This window comes from Prosopis cineraria, unplaced genomic scaffold (genome assembly GCF_029017545.1).
Source record: "Prosopis cineraria cultivar Desert tree isolate PC_DT_omini unplaced genomic scaffold, ASM2901754v1 PC1637, whole genome shotgun sequence".
Taxonomy (NCBI): domain Eukaryota; kingdom Viridiplantae; phylum Streptophyta; class Magnoliopsida; order Fabales; family Fabaceae; genus Prosopis; species Prosopis cineraria.
Genome location: NW_026556962.1, coordinates 8,568 through 29,138, shown reverse-complemented (window position 1 = coordinate 29,138; position 20,571 = coordinate 8,568). Strand labels below are relative to the sequence as shown.

At 28.5% G+C, this 20,571-nt stretch overlaps 1 protein-coding gene across 1 annotated transcript; it reads right to left on the bottom strand.

Annotated features, from left to right (window-relative positions):
• Nucleotides 1-5,922: 5,922 nt before the first annotated feature.
• On the bottom strand, nucleotides 5,923-16,871 carry LOC129300535 (protein argonaute 4A-like). Its single transcript, XM_054939103.1, is given in 24 exon segments — nucleotides 5,923-6,080; nucleotides 6,214-6,245; nucleotides 7,106-7,200; nucleotides 7,377-7,450; nucleotides 8,169-8,283; nucleotides 8,384-8,447; nucleotides 8,690-8,752; nucleotides 9,078-9,208; nucleotides 10,056-10,193; nucleotides 10,281-10,405; nucleotides 10,733-10,898; nucleotides 10,988-11,101; nucleotides 11,210-11,272; nucleotides 11,991-12,098; nucleotides 12,204-12,246; nucleotides 12,248-12,318; nucleotides 12,839-13,004; nucleotides 13,106-13,197; nucleotides 13,295-13,392; nucleotides 13,610-13,746; nucleotides 13,828-14,046; nucleotides 15,142-15,347; nucleotides 15,482-15,749; nucleotides 16,822-16,871. Coding segments are annotated over 23 exon segments (2,721 nt in total). The 5' UTR covers nucleotides 15,725-15,749; nucleotides 16,822-16,871.
• Nucleotides 16,872-20,571: the final 3,700 nt, after the last annotated feature.

The window sequence follows — 20,571 nt, the reverse complement described above, 5'->3', positions numbered from 1 at the left end:
GGGGGTTGGACAGAGTTTGCTGTGTATTTTATATTTAAACTCAAACTAGATATGGATAGTAATTTGAACATGCGTTGATGTCTGAAATCTATAGGCAGGACAAAGAACTCAATTTTTGCATACAAGTAATTTTGGGGGGGGGGGGGTGGAGTTCTCTTGCTCAAATTTTCTTGTGAGAGTGAAGATACAATCTTAAATGAGGAAATTAATAATTGGTTGATTTCTGACAAAAATTTAAAAAAAATTAGCTGAAAATATTGATTTAAACAATTGCGAACAAGAATTTTAATAGTAAATTGAAAGTTATATTTGTGGTTTAAATATTTTATATGTAATTGAAGTTTTAAATTTGTAATTATTTGAATATTCATGAAACAAACGTTCTTGTAGCTTAAACACTTTCAAGAACCTTCACGAAAACAACATTCCTGTAGCTTAAACCTCGTTACTTCTTCACTTCACAACTTAGCTAGAATGAAAAAAGAAAAAGGGTCACTACTTTTTGTGAAAGGGAAGTTAAATTTCTGAAAGAAGAACATGGAGTCACAGACACTCTTACGAAGTACGTGAAGTGCACCAACAGATGTGAGTCCTCCGCCATGGCTGAAAGATGACTCTGAAAGTTTATCAGACTTTATGAACTGACCCACTTGTGCTGCTGCCAATTTAAGCATAGTAAATTGGGGCAACAGCAATGATAATGAAGAAGAAAATACTCAAATTTCAGTGCTGACATGCAATATTTTTAACATTTATCCTTCAATAACAAAAATAATAATTAATGGAAAGTATTTATTACTCCTCTAATTCTATTTATAAATTATTTCTAGCATTTTCATAGGAATAACAAAATCTAAATCTTATTAACTCTACTTCAAAATTCAACAAATTTTTAACTTGTCCCTATTAAATATACATATGTTAAAAATAAAAGGTAAAAATGCATAAAACCTTCCTAAATTTTAAGGACATTTGCATATAACATTTCTCACTTTTAAAAGTTTAAAATTAACCCTCCTAACCTTTAATTTTATATTTCAAAACTCCTATTGTTAATTATGTTACTTTTTTATGAGAGTTAAAATGTCATTCAACTAAAATATGTCATTAAACAAGATATTATATTGCAAAACTATGACTAATTAATTTCTTTTATTTTTTGAATGGTTGAGGCATTGATAACAGTCAAAACAAATGTTATTATCGCCATATAAAATTTTAAATATATATTTACTTTTGTGTTAGTTTTATCTAGTATTAAAGGATAAATTAATCTAACATGATAATATTTAAAATTTTAAATATTTTAGCCATGTGCATTATATTAATCTAACATGAAAAATAAATAAAAATTTATCTTTTAAAAAATAAAATTAAAAAATAAACATGAATAAAAATAATATAAATATAAATATTTAAAATTTTATACAGTGATAATAATATATTTTTTTGTTATCAATGCATCAACTATTCAAAAAATATAAAAAATTTATTACAAATAGTTATACAATATAATTTTTTAATAATATTTTTTTAGTTTAATAATTTTAACCCTCATGAAAAAATAACATAATTAACATATAGGTTTTTAAAAAATAAAATTAAAGGTTAAGAAGGTTAATTTTAAACTTTTAAAGATAAAATTTTATATAACTGTCTCAAAGTTCAGGAGCGGTTTATGTATTTAACCAAAATAAAATAATCTAACATTTAATAACCTTCCAAACATTTAATAAGGACAAGAGGATAAATATGAATATAATTATCATTAAAGTGCTCCATGAATAAGATGAAAACAAATACTCTCTTTATCATTAGAGGAGTAAGAAATAAGAATAAATCCACCCCCCCTTAAGAAATAGGATCAGAAGAATAAGAAATAAGAATGAAAACTATTAGCCACTAAAGAAAGTGAGAACGTTAATGAATAAGGATATTTTAGTAAAATACCATTCTAATGCGAAATTTCATAATGATTATACATAAATTTGTAATAAACACTTTCTTTATTTTCATGCTAGTAGCTTAATCAAACGAGAAACTAACTCTTCTAATGTAGGTGTTTGTTTGCAGACGAGACTGTATTTCATAGAGTAAGTTATTGTGAAAGATGTGAAAAAAAAAATTAATTACAATCTATGAAATATGTTTTAGATTTAATATATTCAGTATGCTTGAGAATAGCATATTCTACCAAAATAATTTAAACCATTTGATTAGATATTTCTTAAGATTTATATATCATGATTTATTTTTTAACATTTTAGATGTAAGACTTTTTTTTACACTTTAATATTGGCTTCAAGTCTATTTAATTTTTTCTCCTTTTTTCTTCTTCTTCTCTCTCTTCTTCTCTCTTTCTTTTTTTTTTTAACTTCTTCTTGTATTTTTTTTTTTCATCTTTCATTTCTTTCATTCTTTTTTTTGTCTATCAATCGAATGGCTCATGATACTATATGAATTTAATATATTAACTATGCTTAAGGATAATATATACTTTACCAAAATAACTTAAGCCATTTGATTAGATAATTTCTAAGCTTTATATATTATGATCCATTTTTTAATATTTTAAATGTGAGATTTTTTTTTACACTCTAATAGTATACAGTTGAAGGTAATGTAAGTTCTACCTAATGAATAATGATATATTATGTGATGTTTGGATTAACTTTAAATCACGTTTAGATAGATGAATTTAAATTTAAATTTAAATTTAAATTTTAAATTTTAAATTTGTAAATTTAAAATTTTATTGGAGTGGTATAGAAAATGTAAAGTTGCAAAACCAATGAAATAAGTAGTCCCATCTATATAGTTTTATGTATATAAATAATAAATTTGGTTTCAAATTTAAATCCCCGTTCACCCAAACAAAAATTTTGTTGCAAAATTTCGTATGCATTTTTTGGAGAGTCACGTGCTTACTAGTTATTAGCAAGTGTGTGAAGTACAAATGCTCCACATTTAGCAACTAGCTGAGATATCTACACAATCAAAGTCCAACTATACGTTTAACCAAACAAAACTTAACATAAAAGAGAGAGAGACAATGCGATGAGCATATAAATAAGGAAAAATATTAATGAAAGACTTTGCAAGCAATTTAATTTTACAAAAAGACTGTGACAAGTAAACATTAAAAATTCATAAGTAAAGTTCTTGTCTTAATAGTATTCGATCTACTTAAGTCTATGTAAGATATTAAATTCGTTCAGAAATCTTTCATTAACATTCTCCCAGTAAACAATATTAACTAGCAGAGGAAGCTGAAGAAACTCTATCAAACAGAGGTGGTTTGTTTCTTACTGCATTAATCGCCGAAACTGTTAGCTGCGTGTGGAAGAAGTAGTCCTTCAACATCATATTGTAAGGATCCTATGTGGGCCCTGCATTTTAGAGCGACACGTGGCATGTTGTGGTGTGCTTTGCTCTCGTGAGGGACTGATGAATAAATGAGATGAACTTGCTAATTCTGTTATGTGCCTATTCAGTTTGGGAAACTGATGCAATATGGATGGCAATTAAATCTTAAATTAAATTAAAGCCTTTAATTAATGAGATAACAAAGGTAGCACTTGCTTATGCATGGTGAGGTTATTGGGTGAGGACCTCTCTCTCTCTCTCTCTCTCTCTCAATGTTGTGGGGTGGGGTGAGCACTGACTCTTTCTCTTTGCGTGCGTGCGTGCGTGGGTGTGGGGGGCATTATCTTTGCCTTCTCTTTTTAATTTTTAACCATTAGATCAAAATTTTGGATGATAAGTTGATCTCTTTCAAAAATATTTTATTTTATTTTACTTTTACTGTATTTTTAATTGTTCCGGTTAAAGCTTACCAATATGAAGTTTTATTATTGATATTTTTTATAATTTAATATTTAATATTTGAATAATAATTTTTTAAGAAATCAAATTGAACCCTCTAAAACCTAATGGCTAGAAAGAGAAAATAAGGGAAGAGGAGAGAAAGGAGAAGACTCAAGTTACATGCTTATGGTGAGATTCATGCAAAGACATGTGGAAGTGAGTGGAGCAAGGTGATTACACTATATTAAGAGCAAGGCTAAATGCAAAGAATGATTAAGCTGTCAACAGGAGCCATTAACTATTCAGTTTGAACAAAATAAATAAATCATTCACATGATTGAGTTGAGTTGAACTAGAGTCGTGCTCACTATTGAGCCGGAAGCTAGAGTTGAATTTTAAAAACTAAATGGTTCTAAACATAATATTAAAAAAATTAAAATTTAAAAAACTATGAAAATTCAAAAAAAGAAAATAGATCCTCACTAAAAGCCAACTTTATTTTTGGAACAATAACATGTACATAATATTATTAAGACCATATTTTTATGAAGATGTTGGTAGTTATAAATGTAAATGTAAATACTTTTAAGCTTATTCAATCTAATTTAGCCAAAACTCATCTATAATTAACAAGTTATAAAATTATAATCTATAATATTATTAATTTATTGCCATGTTGTGTTATTTTATTAACAACTAAACATGGTATAGGTTATTTTTTATATATTTTATATATACATTTACTATTATTTTTATTTTGTTATTATATCACCAATTGTCAGTCTAAGTTATTAAACCATAAAAACTGAAACCTATATATTGACCTTTCCAACTCAACATCCCACTTGGCTTTTGAAGTATTCATATTATGATGTTTTCTCTCTAATCCCACATATTGGGAGTTTCTTTTTCTCTCTAACATTTCTGTTTCACTTCCTTTTTGCACTTTCTTTTTTGTTGATATCTTTGTAATATGATATTTGAATCTTATATCAGTATTTGGAGAGTATTTCTATAGCATTCAAACTTTCTATGCTTTATAATATTAATTCTGGCAATTCAATTACTGGAGTTCATGACAAATTCAACATTAAATCAATTATTTTAGCAGCACCAAGTAAAGGATGACAAAAGTCTTTTGTCGCTGGTTGAAGTGAAGAACACTGGGAATGGTAGTGTGGAAGTAATCCGAAGAATAACATTAAAGTCTCAAAATAAGTAATTTATAACAATTAAATCTCTAATAACACTTTTTTAAAAAATTATTTGTAAACATTGATTCGGATAATTATAAATTTAAAAGTTTTAATTGTAAATAAAACATTTAAATTCTAAATATAATTGTCAATCTGTAATTATGATTCTTATTTGGAGGTATCCAAATTAATATTTATAATTCAAAAAAAATTATCTGAAACCTAATTGTCATAGATTTTTTATTTTGGAATTTTATTTCCATTATATCAAAGTAATAACTCAAATTTAAAGTGGAAGGTGCCATTAAATAATAAAAATATTATTTTCTATTATATGGGTCAATAATAACTTTAGCCGGTAAAGTTAATTGGAAAATGGGTCCATGTGTAGCTTTGATTTTGGTTGGGCGGGGGGGAGAGGGAAAATTATTTGAACAAAATAACAATATCTTCAAGGAAAATTAGGATTGAAATTATACTAAAAAATCAAAAAACCAGGATGCTAGCAGATAGATTTAGGATGCTTGCAAATAGCTGAAATTCCAAGTCTATTGCTTGCACCCTAATCCCTTGATCATCCAGCACAATTTTGACTTTAAAAAAGAACTTACTAGCAATTTTTTCAAAAATAATTGGGTCATTTTACTAGAATTTCAACGGACTAAGATACAAAGGAAATTTAAAATTATAAAACAACAACAATAAATAATAAATTTAAATTTAAAATTCATAAATTTTAATATTTTTAAATTAGGGATTTTGTTAAAATTCAAACACCATGACAAGAACCTTTTCCTAAACCAGCATAGTGCAGTGTAAAACCTAATCAAAAACTGCTTTGTGAAACAACTTCCGTGTAACTTGTTAACACCATTACTTGTTAACTTAGCCAAAAATAAAGAGCCAGACATTAAAATTTCTAACAGAAGAACATTGAGTTGCGGACTCGATCATGAAGACGAGGTAACTCTTGAAATTGATTACTAGATGAAGAAGACGACGACTCTGAAAGTTCATCAAACTTGATGAACTGTGCCACTTGTGCTGCTGCTAAGTGAGCATAGCAGATTGGAGCAACTGCAATGAGGACTCAGATTTCAGCATTTTGAATAAACAAATAATATTATTGTAGAGAGAAAATGTTTCAGCTTTGAACAAAATCTACAAATTAAGCTACAGTATATTAATGAGAGCTAAATGAAAATCTTACCAACTGATATAGCTGTGGTGCTTCTCTGATACCTGTAAATAAAGAAGTTTAAGAAAAATTGTTAGTCACATTGCTATATATAAGGAACACTATACAGGCAGAATTCTTTAAATTGGATCTGCACATCGTAAGAGATGTGTAGAGTGAATATCTTATTCGGAATGGTTAAATGAAATATGAATAGAATATATCATTATTTTATTTTTGTATTTTTATTTAAATATTACTTATTCTATATAAGATGATAGGTGAACAATGTAACTTATTCTTTGAACTTTTAGCAATGCACATGAAACATGGGTTGTCATTTTCTATAAGAACCAGCCTAATGTTATTACAATATCTTCACTCTAGATCAAAATATAAGTATCTTTGAACAACAATTCACATATTAATATAGTTTTTATTTTTATAAAAATATATTTCCTTTATTTTAAATTATAAGGTATTTTTAAATAAGTTTATCCGTCTCAAAATATAATATATTTTAAATAAATTAAGGTTTTATTAAATGCATCAATTCTAATATTACACTTTCTCTTTCTATAATTAATTTTCATCCCTTCTTTTTTAATATATTAAATTATGAATATTTTTTAAAGTTTATATTTTTATTTTAAAAAGATAGAGTTGTTAAATGTATTTAATGAGATTTATTAGTATGTAAGATTTTGTCTAAAAGTATCTTATAATTTGAAACGGTAAAATTATATTATTATTTTTACCTTTAATTTCAATTTATGATGAGTGAGAAGGTCTTTAATCCACATATACAAAAATATGGGTTAATAAATACTTATATTTTGGATTAAGATTAATGAGTTGATCGGAGTCTAACACATTCGCTTAAAAGGTAGTTCTTTGATTTAAAGTAAAAACTTTGATTACTTACACATAACAGAGAGAATGCACGAATTCTTGCAACTCGTCAGCAGAGAAACCAATCTCATCATATAGCACGTGGTAATGAGTAGGCCGGCTTGTTCCCTATACAAACAATAGAACAACCAGCAGCATGATCACAAGAAAAAGTCATGAAAAAGCTTTGTAACATCTTAAAAACTCAAGTCTTTTTCTATTGAACTATTGTTTTTCAATGCCATTTGAAAAGAAATAATAAGCTCAAAAATCAAATGAATCACTATTCTAATAGAAATACTTACAATCATCCCAGCATGAGCACACATATAGAAATCATTGTTCTTAGAGTGACAAACTGTATTATCAATAACAGTGCCTGCCAAAAAAAAAGGGGAAAATTGCAACAATATATCAACAGGCAAGATAAAAAAAAAAGAGAATGACAAAAAAGAACCTCACAAGAAAATTATGTCAACTTAGGATTTCTTCATAATTAAAATTTTCAAATTCAATATTCTTTGTCCCATGTTGCATTACTAATAGTGGCAGAGTCAGAACCTCAAGCCAAGAGATGCAAAATAATTTAATAAAAAATTAATTTTTTTAAAAAATAATTGTTATGCTAGGACTAAAATTATAAAAATATAAATAGTTTTATCATCATTTTTATTTTAAAAAAATTTATATTGAACAGATTAATATGATATTTTATTATAAATATGCTCTTCGTATCTTATCATGATCATCAATAACATTATATATTTAAGAAGTTTTTGAGCATAAATATTTTGCCTTTAATTTAGAGGGTGCAAAATATCATGAGTGGGGGGTGCAAAATTATAAATTTTATATGCCCCACTTGTAATTTTTTCAAAGTGAGGAGTACATTTGCACCCCCTCAAATCAATATGGCTCTGATTACTAAAATATTTTAAAAAAATATTGATTTGGCATTAATCTTGTTATGAGGCTCTTACTTGTCATTCCTCCCAAAAAATATATAAAATGTATAGCAAGTGGTGAATATTAATTAATGTGTTTAGTATGCTTGTAATGCAAGGATATTGAAAGTGTAAGCAGTTCAAGGGACAAACCTGGTGGAACATTTTCTCTGGCATTGACCTGCTGGAAGAATTTAGTATGATGATTTTTTTGGGCAATGATCACAGTAAATTTTGGATCCCAACTTTCTTGAAAACATTTGCAAGCCTGAAAGTTCAATTCCAATGGCATTCAGTTTATTTTAAACATGATAAGAAGGCAGTGTTAGAATTGAGAATATTGATAATAAAAAAAAAGAGTTAATTACCTGAATGATTTGATCCAACTCAATGTTCAATACTTGACTGAATTGTGATTCACTCACTCCATCCCTAATTTCAAACAAAGAACAACTATATATTCAGGAACTAAAAAAATTTTAAGTTACTATTTTATGAATTGTAAAAGAATAATAAAAAAGTTGGTGAAAAGTTTAAAAAAGCTTCCAAAATTCTTGAAAAGTGTACACACACTATCAATTCAAACTAATGAGGCAGTGTCAATTTGACATCGTAGAAAATAATATTATTCCAAATGATAAAAATCAATGTATTTAAACTTATTTAAATTATACCTGAATATGACAATATGTTCAGGCCGCATTCCTGAAGAATTAATAAAGTCATCCAACAACTCCCTAAAAAAACATTATAAAATTTTAAATCATGGACGTAAGCACACAAAAATTTAAGGGAGAATCACATATTAAAGTCCAAAAATAAAAATTTATGATAGTTAGTTTTTAATAAAACTTTGTAAAAAACAATTGTGAATATTGATTCTAATAGCTATAATTTCATAAGTTCTAATTTTAAATAAGATATTTAAATTTTAATTAAAAAAAGTTGTCAATGACTTAACTATCATAAAAATTGAGTTTTGGAATTTATTGTCATTCTCCCAAAATTTAATAAAATGAGGAAAAAAAATTGTTCTCTTTGACATAAATGAGGCATACTCACTTAAAAATGCCATGGTCCTCAGTATCAGAAACAGGGTTGAACAAATTAGCAATTATCTCTAGTTTTGGTGTCTGAGCACGAACTGATGCTCGATAACGGGAAACTTGAGGCCAATACCGGGAGCTGACAACCTAAAAATTTTCCAAATACAAAACCAATGAGATTGTGAACTAAAAATTATTTAACTTTATATCATTGCTGCTATTACTATTAGGGACTAATGTAGACCCCTTACATGATTAGTTACATATCATGCATATTCCAAGAGTAATAGATAAAAAAGGACAAAGAATGTCAATTTAAATACTCTTTGGTCACTAAATGACTGCAAATATTGTATTTATCAAGAATGAGGGAAATATGAAATAGACCCCAAATACAATCATATATGTTGTGTCTTTGTTCTGGAAAAACATAACTACATGACTTTAACACATCTAATCCAATTGGCACTAAAATCTGTGGGCTAAATTGAGGCACACAAAAAATGTGACCGTATACGACCCACTTGTCTTTATTCCAAACTAAATGGACATTTCCAATCATGCAATTATGTTTTTTAGAGCAAGATATTCAAAATTAGATCAGTTATTGAAATGATCGAGACAATGATTTAATGGTAATTGTTCAACCAATGATCAACTCAAAGTTAAATTGATCATAATTAAAATAATATAATTTAATTAAAATATACAAAAATATTTACATTTGATTATGAAATACAATGATATTTAAATAAAAAGTCATTAATTCTTAAGTAAATAAAAAAATCCATCTATAAAATCTTATACAAATAATAATTATAATTTTCTGACAATAATAAAACATAACAACATTAAGAATATTAATTAAAAATTTAAATTAAATTTAGGGTTCAATATTCAAGAAGGAAAAAAAATAAAATCTAACTCAGATTAACACTCTAAACAGTCATCTCTATAGATTGGGTATGGTTGATAAAACTGATAATATCATTACCGCAGCAATAGATGGCACATCTGATCGACCAGGAGAGCCATGTGAGACATCCATACCAAGAATTAAGGTAGGCACTTTTGAAACTATAGGTATGGATTGTGAATGCTCTATTGCCAAAAAGGAATTCATCCCACCAAGCTGCATGGAAGCAAAAAAAAAAAAAAGTGAGAATAAAGTTTAAATAAGAGACTCAAATTAGTTTTTTTTTTGTTTAATTATATGTACCTTGGCATTAATCTTCAATAAAACATTGGTGAAGTATTGGTCATTCATTTTTGTTGGTGCAATACATTGTGTAACAACCCCTTCTCCCTTTCCATCTTTTGCAAGATTTATTCTTTTCCAAGGACCTTCATGATACAATAATTAGAGAGCTCAAAATCAAAGTCCATTCAACGTTCATGGGGCCCATTTGGTTTTCCATCAAATGATCAAAAGAAATTGATTTTTTTTATACATGTTAAAATTAATTATGAATGAATATCATAGTAATTTATAAGTTACTATTATCTCCTTTTTAATTCAGCTTTTCATTAATAATTTTCTAGAAATTTATCCAAAAATCATATAAGATATTTTCTAAATAATATTTTGGGTTCATAATTGATTTTAACATATATAAATCATAAACAATACAAGAATATAAAAAAAAATGAAAGCCAGATAAATATGAGTACCATAAATATCAGAATTCTTCCTCTCTGGTAGGATGCACAATAGAAATTGGGGCAACCCAGGCATTTGATTCATCACAATTTTATACAATTCTTCAACCCTGACATTGGCTGGTTTACGACTCATACGTTGATCCTCTTGAAACACTCCAACTGGTTCGTACAAGGTCTAACAAAAGGAAAAAAAAAAAGAGGAAAAGTAAAGAGTAAGATTCATGTCAATTTTCGAATAAAAGAGAACTATGGAAAACTCATTACCATCCCTTTCATCTGTGCACATCTTTTCAGGCCTTCAATAAGTTGGCGTATGTTACAACGAGCTGAGAAGCTGACTATAGCCCAACGTGCAAGCACCACAGGTTGAAAAAGTTGCTGATGACACATGGATGGTTATATTCTGTGAGACTCACAATATTGAATTTAAAATGATATATATATATATATATATATATATATATTTTATTTATGTTGTGGCCAAACCTTATTGTTGAAATTCCACCTCCCATTTCTGGGCAAGAATTCTTCCCCCTTTCCAACTCTAAGCTGCATCAACATATTGGTATTATATATCAGAATTGTCTCAAAGCTAGAAGAAAAATGCATGCCAGAGGATGATGAGTGTTCATATGGAATTAGAATTAGGGATAACTAATGCAATAGTTCCTCTGAGTATAAATTAGCTTTAGCATATTTCACTGGAATTAAAGAGAACATTAAACCTCAATAGCTTTGTTTAAAAATTTTACAAGTTTCTAATTTTATCCCTATTAAATATATATATATATATATATTTTAAAAATAAAATATTTTAGTATTTAATATAGGAGCAAAAAAGTACAAATGAATACAATAATCATTGAGATATCCCAAAAGTAAGGTTAAAACAAATACACTATCTCTTTCTATTCTATAAATAGGATTAGAGGAATAAGTTATTTTTTAGAAGAATTTTATGGTCCAAAATAGAAATCACTTCACAAGAGTTTGTGCAGCATTAATTGCTTTATTCCAAACATGCCCTTCTCAATTTTCAATGAGAAGATAATGAATGTTTGTTTTCAAAATTTATGGTTTTTATTAGGAGTAAAAATGAAAATTAAAACAATTTATAGACAATTTCAATCATGCGACTAAATTTTCTTAGTTCCTTTGAGTTAATTACAAGTGACTTATAATTATCATCGGATGGAGTAAGTATGAATGAATTGAATGCTGTTGTGTGTTTATGTACCAATGAGCGCATGTAAAGAGAACCACATACCTTTGGAGCTAGTAGAACACGACCTTCAGCTCTTGTAAACTGAGATCCAATGTCAATTCCAGAAGAACGAAACATAGGGTCGTCATTATATCCGCTGTTTCTTAGTGACTGAACAAAGAGCATTTTATTATCAACATTTAGAACAATGTCAGATGTGTCAGAGTTTGGCTAAAAAAGAGATATGAATAGAAAATGTGACAAGTCAAAATATACATTTGTCAGAGATGTCATTCGTTCATGGGGCTTTTGCCTTGACACTTACAGCTGAAGCTCTTTGCAAGCTGGTAAGGGCCTTAGTGTAGCGTTGCAATGAAACCGAAGTACAGAGCTACAAAAGCACAAGTGTCATCACATGCTCCCATGTATATGACAATTAAATTTGAATTTCCTACAGTTGCTCAAAAAGAGAATAGTTTTTTTTAAAAAAAAAAATGTTACAGTGGGTTTAAACTCATTTTCACTTTTTTATTAATGGTATTTACATACAGCTCAAGATGAACCAGTCTTATTCTAGTATAAAAAAGGATTAAAGAACAAGTAAAATATTAAAAAAACTTAACAAAATAAAATTACCTTCTGCAAAAAACAGTTTTTAAAAAACAATATGAATTATGAATACCTAATGACAATACATTGTTTGCACATAATACTACATTAAAAAATCATTTAAAATTCTTGATAAAATTAAAAGAATGAACTATTAAAAAAATTCAACGGTAATCATAAGGTTAATTTAATATATACGATATTTTAAGGAAATCAACTCTATAAAATCGAACTACAATCATAAAAAGTTTTTTGTTTTTAAAAAAGTGTTCATATATGTGTATGTGCAAGCATATTAGTACCTCTATCGGAAAATAAGTAGGCTTCTTGGGTTTGCCAACATTGATGCATGGCAAATTAGCTGAATGAAGCAATCTGATGTTTTTATGGCGTTCATAATATTCACGAACTGTTATTTCAATTGACTTGACTTCACCGTTTGCTTCTCTTCCTTGCTTCAAGGAAAATCTACAACAGCGGCCAAGAAAATCTTATCAGTGTAGTTCATGGAACTAACTAAAATATCAAACAAATTAATGTTAAACAATAGAAAGAACAAGAAAGCTTACGTTTGATCTTTGCAGGGCCTTTCACTCAATCCAGTGATTTTGTACTCCATATTGTTAGCCTTGATTCTCAGGTTTTTCAACATCCTTTTTGCCTGAAAATAATGCCAAATTCATCAGACATTGTTCGTGAAACTTTCTGATAATGGGAATTAAAATCATTAATAAGATAGTGGTAGGGTATAACAGTACCTTGGTCCAATCAATTAAGCCAGGATGGTTAACATTTTGATTCATGCAGAGGAAGTCCAACACTGGACCAGGCTTTAGAAGCAATGTTGTTGACACATCTTTACAACAATAACAAATAATATCAGATAAAGAAAAACATGACACGTATACAAACATGATTTCCCTGACATTTCTTCTTTGTTTGGATGGGGAGAAAAATGAAGAGGAAGGAAAACTTCTAAAAACAGTTTAAAAAATACTATTTTTGGGAATTTCTTTTTAGTTTTCTCTCATTTTTTCTTCCATCCATACCAAGCCTTCAAGTGAAAAACTTACCAACATTTAAGGACAAACCTCCTTGAGTGGCTCGGAAACTCGAATGAAAACCACGACAACCTTGAACACCACCTCCGATGTCTCTGTAATTTTCTACTTTGTTATGGAAGAATGATTGGCGCACAAGCAGACAGCCCCTAGTGAATCAAAAGGAAGGAAAGTTAAACTGAAATCAAAACAAAGCAATTGAAAAGGTTCTGTTTTGATTTTAAACATACTGCTTTGCTGCACGCTGCCTTAATATGATGTCCAGAACCCTTAATGATTCTTGGTGATGATCAGATTCTAGACCACTCGATGCATCTACAATTGCTTGCATTGGGATTTTTTTAGCATAACTGATCTCCACCTTGTAAGTCTTGGACTGAAATGGACGCCTCATTCTCTTCTTATCAGTTCCCTCTGTGTTGTTGTCAGCGCTTCCATTCTTTCCAAGCCTGAAAAAAATTAATAATAATAATAAATTTACAGTGATGAATCAGAACAAAGCATTTTGGTGAAGTTGTTTGTTTGCTATTGAGTTTTAATGAAAAAGCAGATCATGTAGGAATTCAGATTCTCTCCTATGTTCTCTCATTCCGTCTCTCCATGCACAATGCCAACCATTTGATCAGAATGAATCCAACTGCTTGATCCACCTGCTGAAATTATATTCAGACTCTAATAGCCAAACGGTGTAGTATCAAACATAAATCACGGATCAACTAAGCCTCTCGGGGACTTTCTTAAAAATGAGAAAGAGGAATCGTATGTAAATACCATGAAATAAGGTTTGGTCCTATTCATGGATATTCTATAAATATTTCATTCCAAAAAGAAAAAATTCAAAACAATTGAGACCTTTTTGGAGATCGGATGCAGTTATTAATTCATGATCTGGCATGTACAGAATGAAAACTTCATTCTTGATTCTATGAGAATTTTTATGAAACCTTTCATTTGCTTCTCTTCGATGGAAGTTTTATTTTTTCAGAATGTATCCTAATTTTGGGCCTAATTCTTCTTTCAATAATCGATTCAACCTCTAATTAAAAGGATATACCCTGGTTATATTTTATCTCTTCAACAAGTTTAGTAATGAGCATAATGGCCCTATTGTTCCGATAGAGAGAAAAACCGATGATTAGCTTTTCAAGAAATTTTCAAACGAATAATTTCAACGCAATCTTTCAATTTCTTATTTTACTATGTTCAACTCTATGTATTCCTCTATCCGTAGAGTACATTGATGTGTTTAGTCCAGAAACTCTTTTTTCTATTTTTTAGTGTGTGTGTGTGTGTGTCGTGTATTATATGTCCCCATCTCTTGGATATTAATCGCCTCCAGTGATATTCTTATGTGACAATGCGTAATGCCCCACAATTCAACATTTCTAGGTCTGTCACTAGTTTATTTAAATTAAAGAAGCAATAATTTTGAACTGTTGGATTCTAATCTGATAGTTAACATTGCATATGGATGAATGACTTGAAAGAATATTAGGAGAGGACCCACATCGGATCATGTAGCACTTATAGCAATAGGAACTTACTTGTTTGATGAAATTTCATCTAGCACAACCTTGAATTCAAGCTTGTTATGTGGGAGTGAACTGAGAGTGAATAAGGACTTTTGTCCATCATAAGCAAAGTTCTTGCTTTGCAGCTCAGAAGCATAGGTCTCATAAACTTTGTCTATCACTCTTCTCCCAATCCCCTTAGCTTCCACAGGGCGTCCATCTTCATAAAACAGAGCAACCTACACCAACAAAAACTTATAATATCAAATCACGAATCAAGAATATAAATTCAACGCTCTATTTTCACATATTTTGATGTAGTCATTCATGTGAATGTAAAAGATTCAAATGGAAGAGAGAGAGGAGGAAATACAGTGTAGTGATAGAAGCCGCCATCTTTATTGGTTAGTTTAACTTTAAAATGGTTAGTCAGAAGTTGAATCTTTTGGCCCTTGGATCCATAACCACGTCTGCCCGTAGGTAAGAATTTTCCATCGGATGTTTTCTTCTTAGGCACGCAAGCTTTCTCTGATTCAACTTGGAGACTTATGGCAGGCCCAAGAGGTGACAGTGATTCATGCTTATCAGTTCCCATGTTAGGACTTGAAGAAGCCATTCCTTAAATTAATGCTGAAAATTGTCTGTCAAATATGATGCATTTGAATCAAAACGAAACAATCAACTAAGATTATAATTATAAAGGAATCTTAAACAGTCAAACAAAACCATATATAGAGGTATAAATACTTGTAATGCAGATGTTAAAGGACATGGAATCAAATAAGACTGCAGAGAACAGAAGAGCTCTGAACAAAATAAGGCCCGCAACAAGTTAAGAAGAAGAAAAAGAAACCATAAACATGAGAGAGGAAAAGGCGTGAAGAGAGAGAAAGAGAAACCAGAAAAGCAAGCAAGAGACATGAAGGAGAAGCTTGGAAGAGAGAGAGTCATGTTTTAAAGCTCTTACGGCTATTAAAAAGAGCCAAAAAAAAACAGAAATCCAAAATATCATTTACTTCATCAATACAAAAATCAAAACAAGATAACTCAAGAAGGAAACAGAGTTTATATATTACCAGAGAAGAAAGTTAAAGGCATGAAGAGAGAGAAAGAGAAAACATGAAGAAGAGGCTTGGAAGAGTGAAAGTCATGTTTAAAAGCTCTTACGGCTATCTATCAAAAAGATGGGAAACAGAAATTCAAAAGATCATTTACTTCATGGATACAAAAATCAAAACAAAAAAACTCAAGAAGCAATCAGAGTTTATACATTACCAGAGAGATGATAAACATGAGAGAGAAACGAGAGAAAAAAACAGAAGGCGTGGAGAGAGAGAGAAAGAGAAACCAGAAAAGCAAGCAAGAGACATGAAGAAGAGACTTGGAAGAGTGAAAGTCATGTTGAAAAGCTCTTGCGGCTATCAAAAAGAAGGAAAAAAGAAATCCAAAAGATCATTTACTTCATGGATACAAAAATACAGACAAGAAACTCAAGAAGGAAACAGAGTTTATATATTACCAGAGAGATGATAAAACACAGCATGCAAACTCCACAATGTAGCAACTAGTGGAACTACTTTTCTTTATCAGAAACTAGCAGAGATATTTAACAAGAACAGAAATAGCAAAGACAAAAATTGCAGAAAACAACAAGAAAAGCGATAAACATAAAGAATGTAAACTGAGAAAGCTGGAGAAACAATGTTAGCTTACTGTGCTATTATTAGCCAAGAAGGGTTTTGCGTGGAGGAGGAGGAGAGCCCTTCAACAGCCAAATATACATAACACACAGACCAAAAAACAGGGGTACTACGGAAAGGCGTAAGAGCAGAGCAGAGACATGCTGGTGCGTTCACTAAGTGGGTCCCGCAAAGAGATCACAGACCATGACCAGTAACAGAGCGACACGTAACAGGTATTATATATTGATCTCACGAGGAATTCGATTGACCACGTTCCTCATTCTGTGACCGGAAAATTAAATTAAAGGAAAGTTTAATGAATGAGACAAATTAAGCACATTAATTATTGAGTAATGAAAAGAAATAAGATAATCAAAAGCTAAGACTCTCGTTACTTCTAACTTGGTTGAACTTCATGTATAAACTCTATAAATCTATATATATATATGAGCCTTTGACTCGTGTGTTCGTCTATGGCATACTGAAATCTAATCAAGTCCTAATACATGGGATACAGGAATAGATTGATTTGATTTAAATTTTAGATTTTATATTACGTTGATATTAATATTGATATTGATGAAATTGTGACGAAAGTAAATGATTCAATGCAAGTAATATCATTATTAGATAAACCAAAAAGATCAATATCACCAACAAACTCTAATAATAACAATAAATGATAATGATACTAAGTAATAAATTAATTTGATTTAAATTTTAGATTTTATATTAGATTGGTATTAATAAATTGATATTAATTTATATTTTATATTAAATTAAAGATATTGATAATTATTAACATGTATATTATTTATATTGCACAAAATTCTACTGGTAAATTTAGTTGGCAAAACCATCACTTTAAAAAAGAAGAATAATATAAAAATACCTCTCAGATAGATAAATAATACTCCCTCCATCCTAATTTATAAAATACTTTTAAAAAAAATTACGTATCAATAAAGTTCATTAGATACATTTTATAACCTTACTTTTTTAAGACAAAAATATAAACTTTTAAAAATAATTTTCATTTAATACTCTATTAATGAAAGAATATTGAAGAGGGAAAATATATGAGAAGGAAAATTTTGAAAAGGATCATTAATGAAACTTTATTTTTCTCAAAGTGCTTTATATTTTTAAATACTGAATTTTTCCTAAAAGTGTATTATAATTTGAGACAAAGGGAGTAATAAAGTTCCATATAATAGAATAATTATCATGAAGTTACAAAAGACTTGTCTGGCATTATTTTATTTTACCAAATGACTTTTTGATACAATGCCATCCAAAGAAATTATTTTTAATTATTTTTGCATTAAAATTGATGGTGTTAAGTTTTTAAGAAATTTAAATTTAAATTATATTTTTAAATTGAAATTGTATTTTTAAAATTTATAATATTGTTTACATCTTCAAAATGTTATTATATTAATATATTTTATATTTATGTTTTTTTTAAATTACAATCAATTTTTGTCTTGACAAATTTTATTTTTAATTAAGTAGGATTACAAATTTTGAAATAAAAAAATTATTCTTTATATTTTTAACATGCATATAGTTACAAATAAACTGCTTATTTTAGAAAAACAAATTCATTAAAGTTTTTGTCTCCTTCCCACTCTATCTCTTGAATTGGGTGGATTAATGATCCCATATGTCACATGAGTTAAAAATCTAGTTATTCTATGACTATCATTTAAAAACTAGTACATAGATTAAGATGGCGTCTCACTTGCGTAGTTTGTTTTTTATTTTATTTTTTTCCTTTTGTTTGTGACTTCTTATTCGAATATCAGTAAAATCTTACTAAACAGATGAAAGAATATAAATGTGAGAGAAAAATAATAATATAAGGTATTTTTGATTCGAATCTCACTTCCAAAGAAAATAATTACCTACTTTCAAATTAATTCTGTCTTTTTATATTTACCCCTATTAAACATCCTACAATAGATATAAAGTCATTCATTAATAGGGGTACTTTTAAAAATAAGGTAATGATTACATCTTGAAAGACTAAAATTTTTTTATAAAAAATGACTTACATTTTTGAACGGAGGAAGAAAGTATTTGTTTATTATAACTTTTTTTTAATTGTTGTAAGTCTTGGGAAATACAATATGAGAGAAAATAATATTTAAAGATCTTTTAAGAACATAATTATAATTAATAAAGATCCTAAAATTATGATTTTTTTAAAAAAGAACATGGTCTAAATGATTCAATGCAAGTATTCATATTAGATAAACCAAAAAAATATCAATATCAATATCATCAGCAAACTTCTTCTTCTTCTTCTTCTTATTATTATTATTATTATTATTATTATTATTATTATAAGGAATAGACTATGTTAATTTAAATTTTAGATTATATATTAAATTGATATTGATATTAATTTATATTTTATATTTAATTAAAGGTATTAATAATTATTAAGATGTATGCTATTTATATTGCAAAAAGCTCTACTGATAAATTCAGTTGGCAAAGCCATCAATTCAAAATCCGACTAGCAATTTGCTAAAAAAAAAAAAAAATCCAGCGAACAAATTTGATTGGAAAGATAGTAGATACTAAGCATTGTCCTATGACTGTCATTTAGAAACTAGCAGATAGATTAAGATGGTATATTATTTTCATAATTCTATTCTTTGTTGAAACTTATTTATTTAAAAAAGAGTAAAATCTTATTAAACAGGTGAAATAATATAAAATATAGGAGAAAATAATAAGTATTTATTTATTATAACTTTTTATTTTTTTTATTGTTGTAAGTATAGAACTAATAAGTATTGAGAAATAAAATACAAGAGAAAATAATTTTTAAGGGTCTTTTAAGAACATTAATTACGATTAATAAAGATCATACAAAAAAAAGTTTGAGTATTTTTTCACCTCATATTTGCTCTTTTTTTTTATGATCAACATTAATGAATGTTAGTTAAATTTAATGAGATAGGGATTGTAACACTCATACAACAAGTTCATGGATATTCTTGTACATTTGTTTGCTTAAAAATATTGGGTGCTCTTGGAGAAAAGTTGTTCAATATTTTTTCCCTTTAATCCTTTTAAATAAGACCCTTGTACTTTATTTTGTTTTAATTAATCTTTTCTAGTTTGATATGTTAAATATGTTAATTAAAGTTAAGATCGTTGAATTTTTCATTTAAAGAAAATAAAATTAAGATTTTTTTTACATTATCATGAGCAAGCAACAACACTATTTAGATTAGAGTTAGTAATTCGAGCCAAGCCCAATGAGACAACTTGAATTCGCCTGAAAAATGTTAGAGCCTGTAATGTCCTCTCTAACATTACCAGGTACACAGAACACAAAACACCAGATACTATTATGATAACTAGGATTAATTAAATTTTTTATATAAGGCTATCGTGACATAAGGGTTTAGAAACTAATTTAAAAGATTGAAATCTCAAGAAATCCTTTTTGAAAAGCCATTTAAACTCAAACTATAGTTCAAAACAAGTTACCAAAAATAATGGAAGCAAGAAAGTCAAATATCATCTCAAACAAGCACAAAAAGGGCATTTTAAGTTACTCCAAAAGTGTTTCATCCGTTGCGACACATGAAAAGCCTAAGGCTCTCGCTATGCAATGCATCGTGAGTCACATACCTTGAGCTATGGCACACTTTTGCTGTCATGATAGCACTCTAAGTCCAAATTTTAAAGTTTGTCATTTTGTCATCTGACATCCAATTTTAAGTCTCCAATTGGCACTAGCCATACTCCCAAACACTAA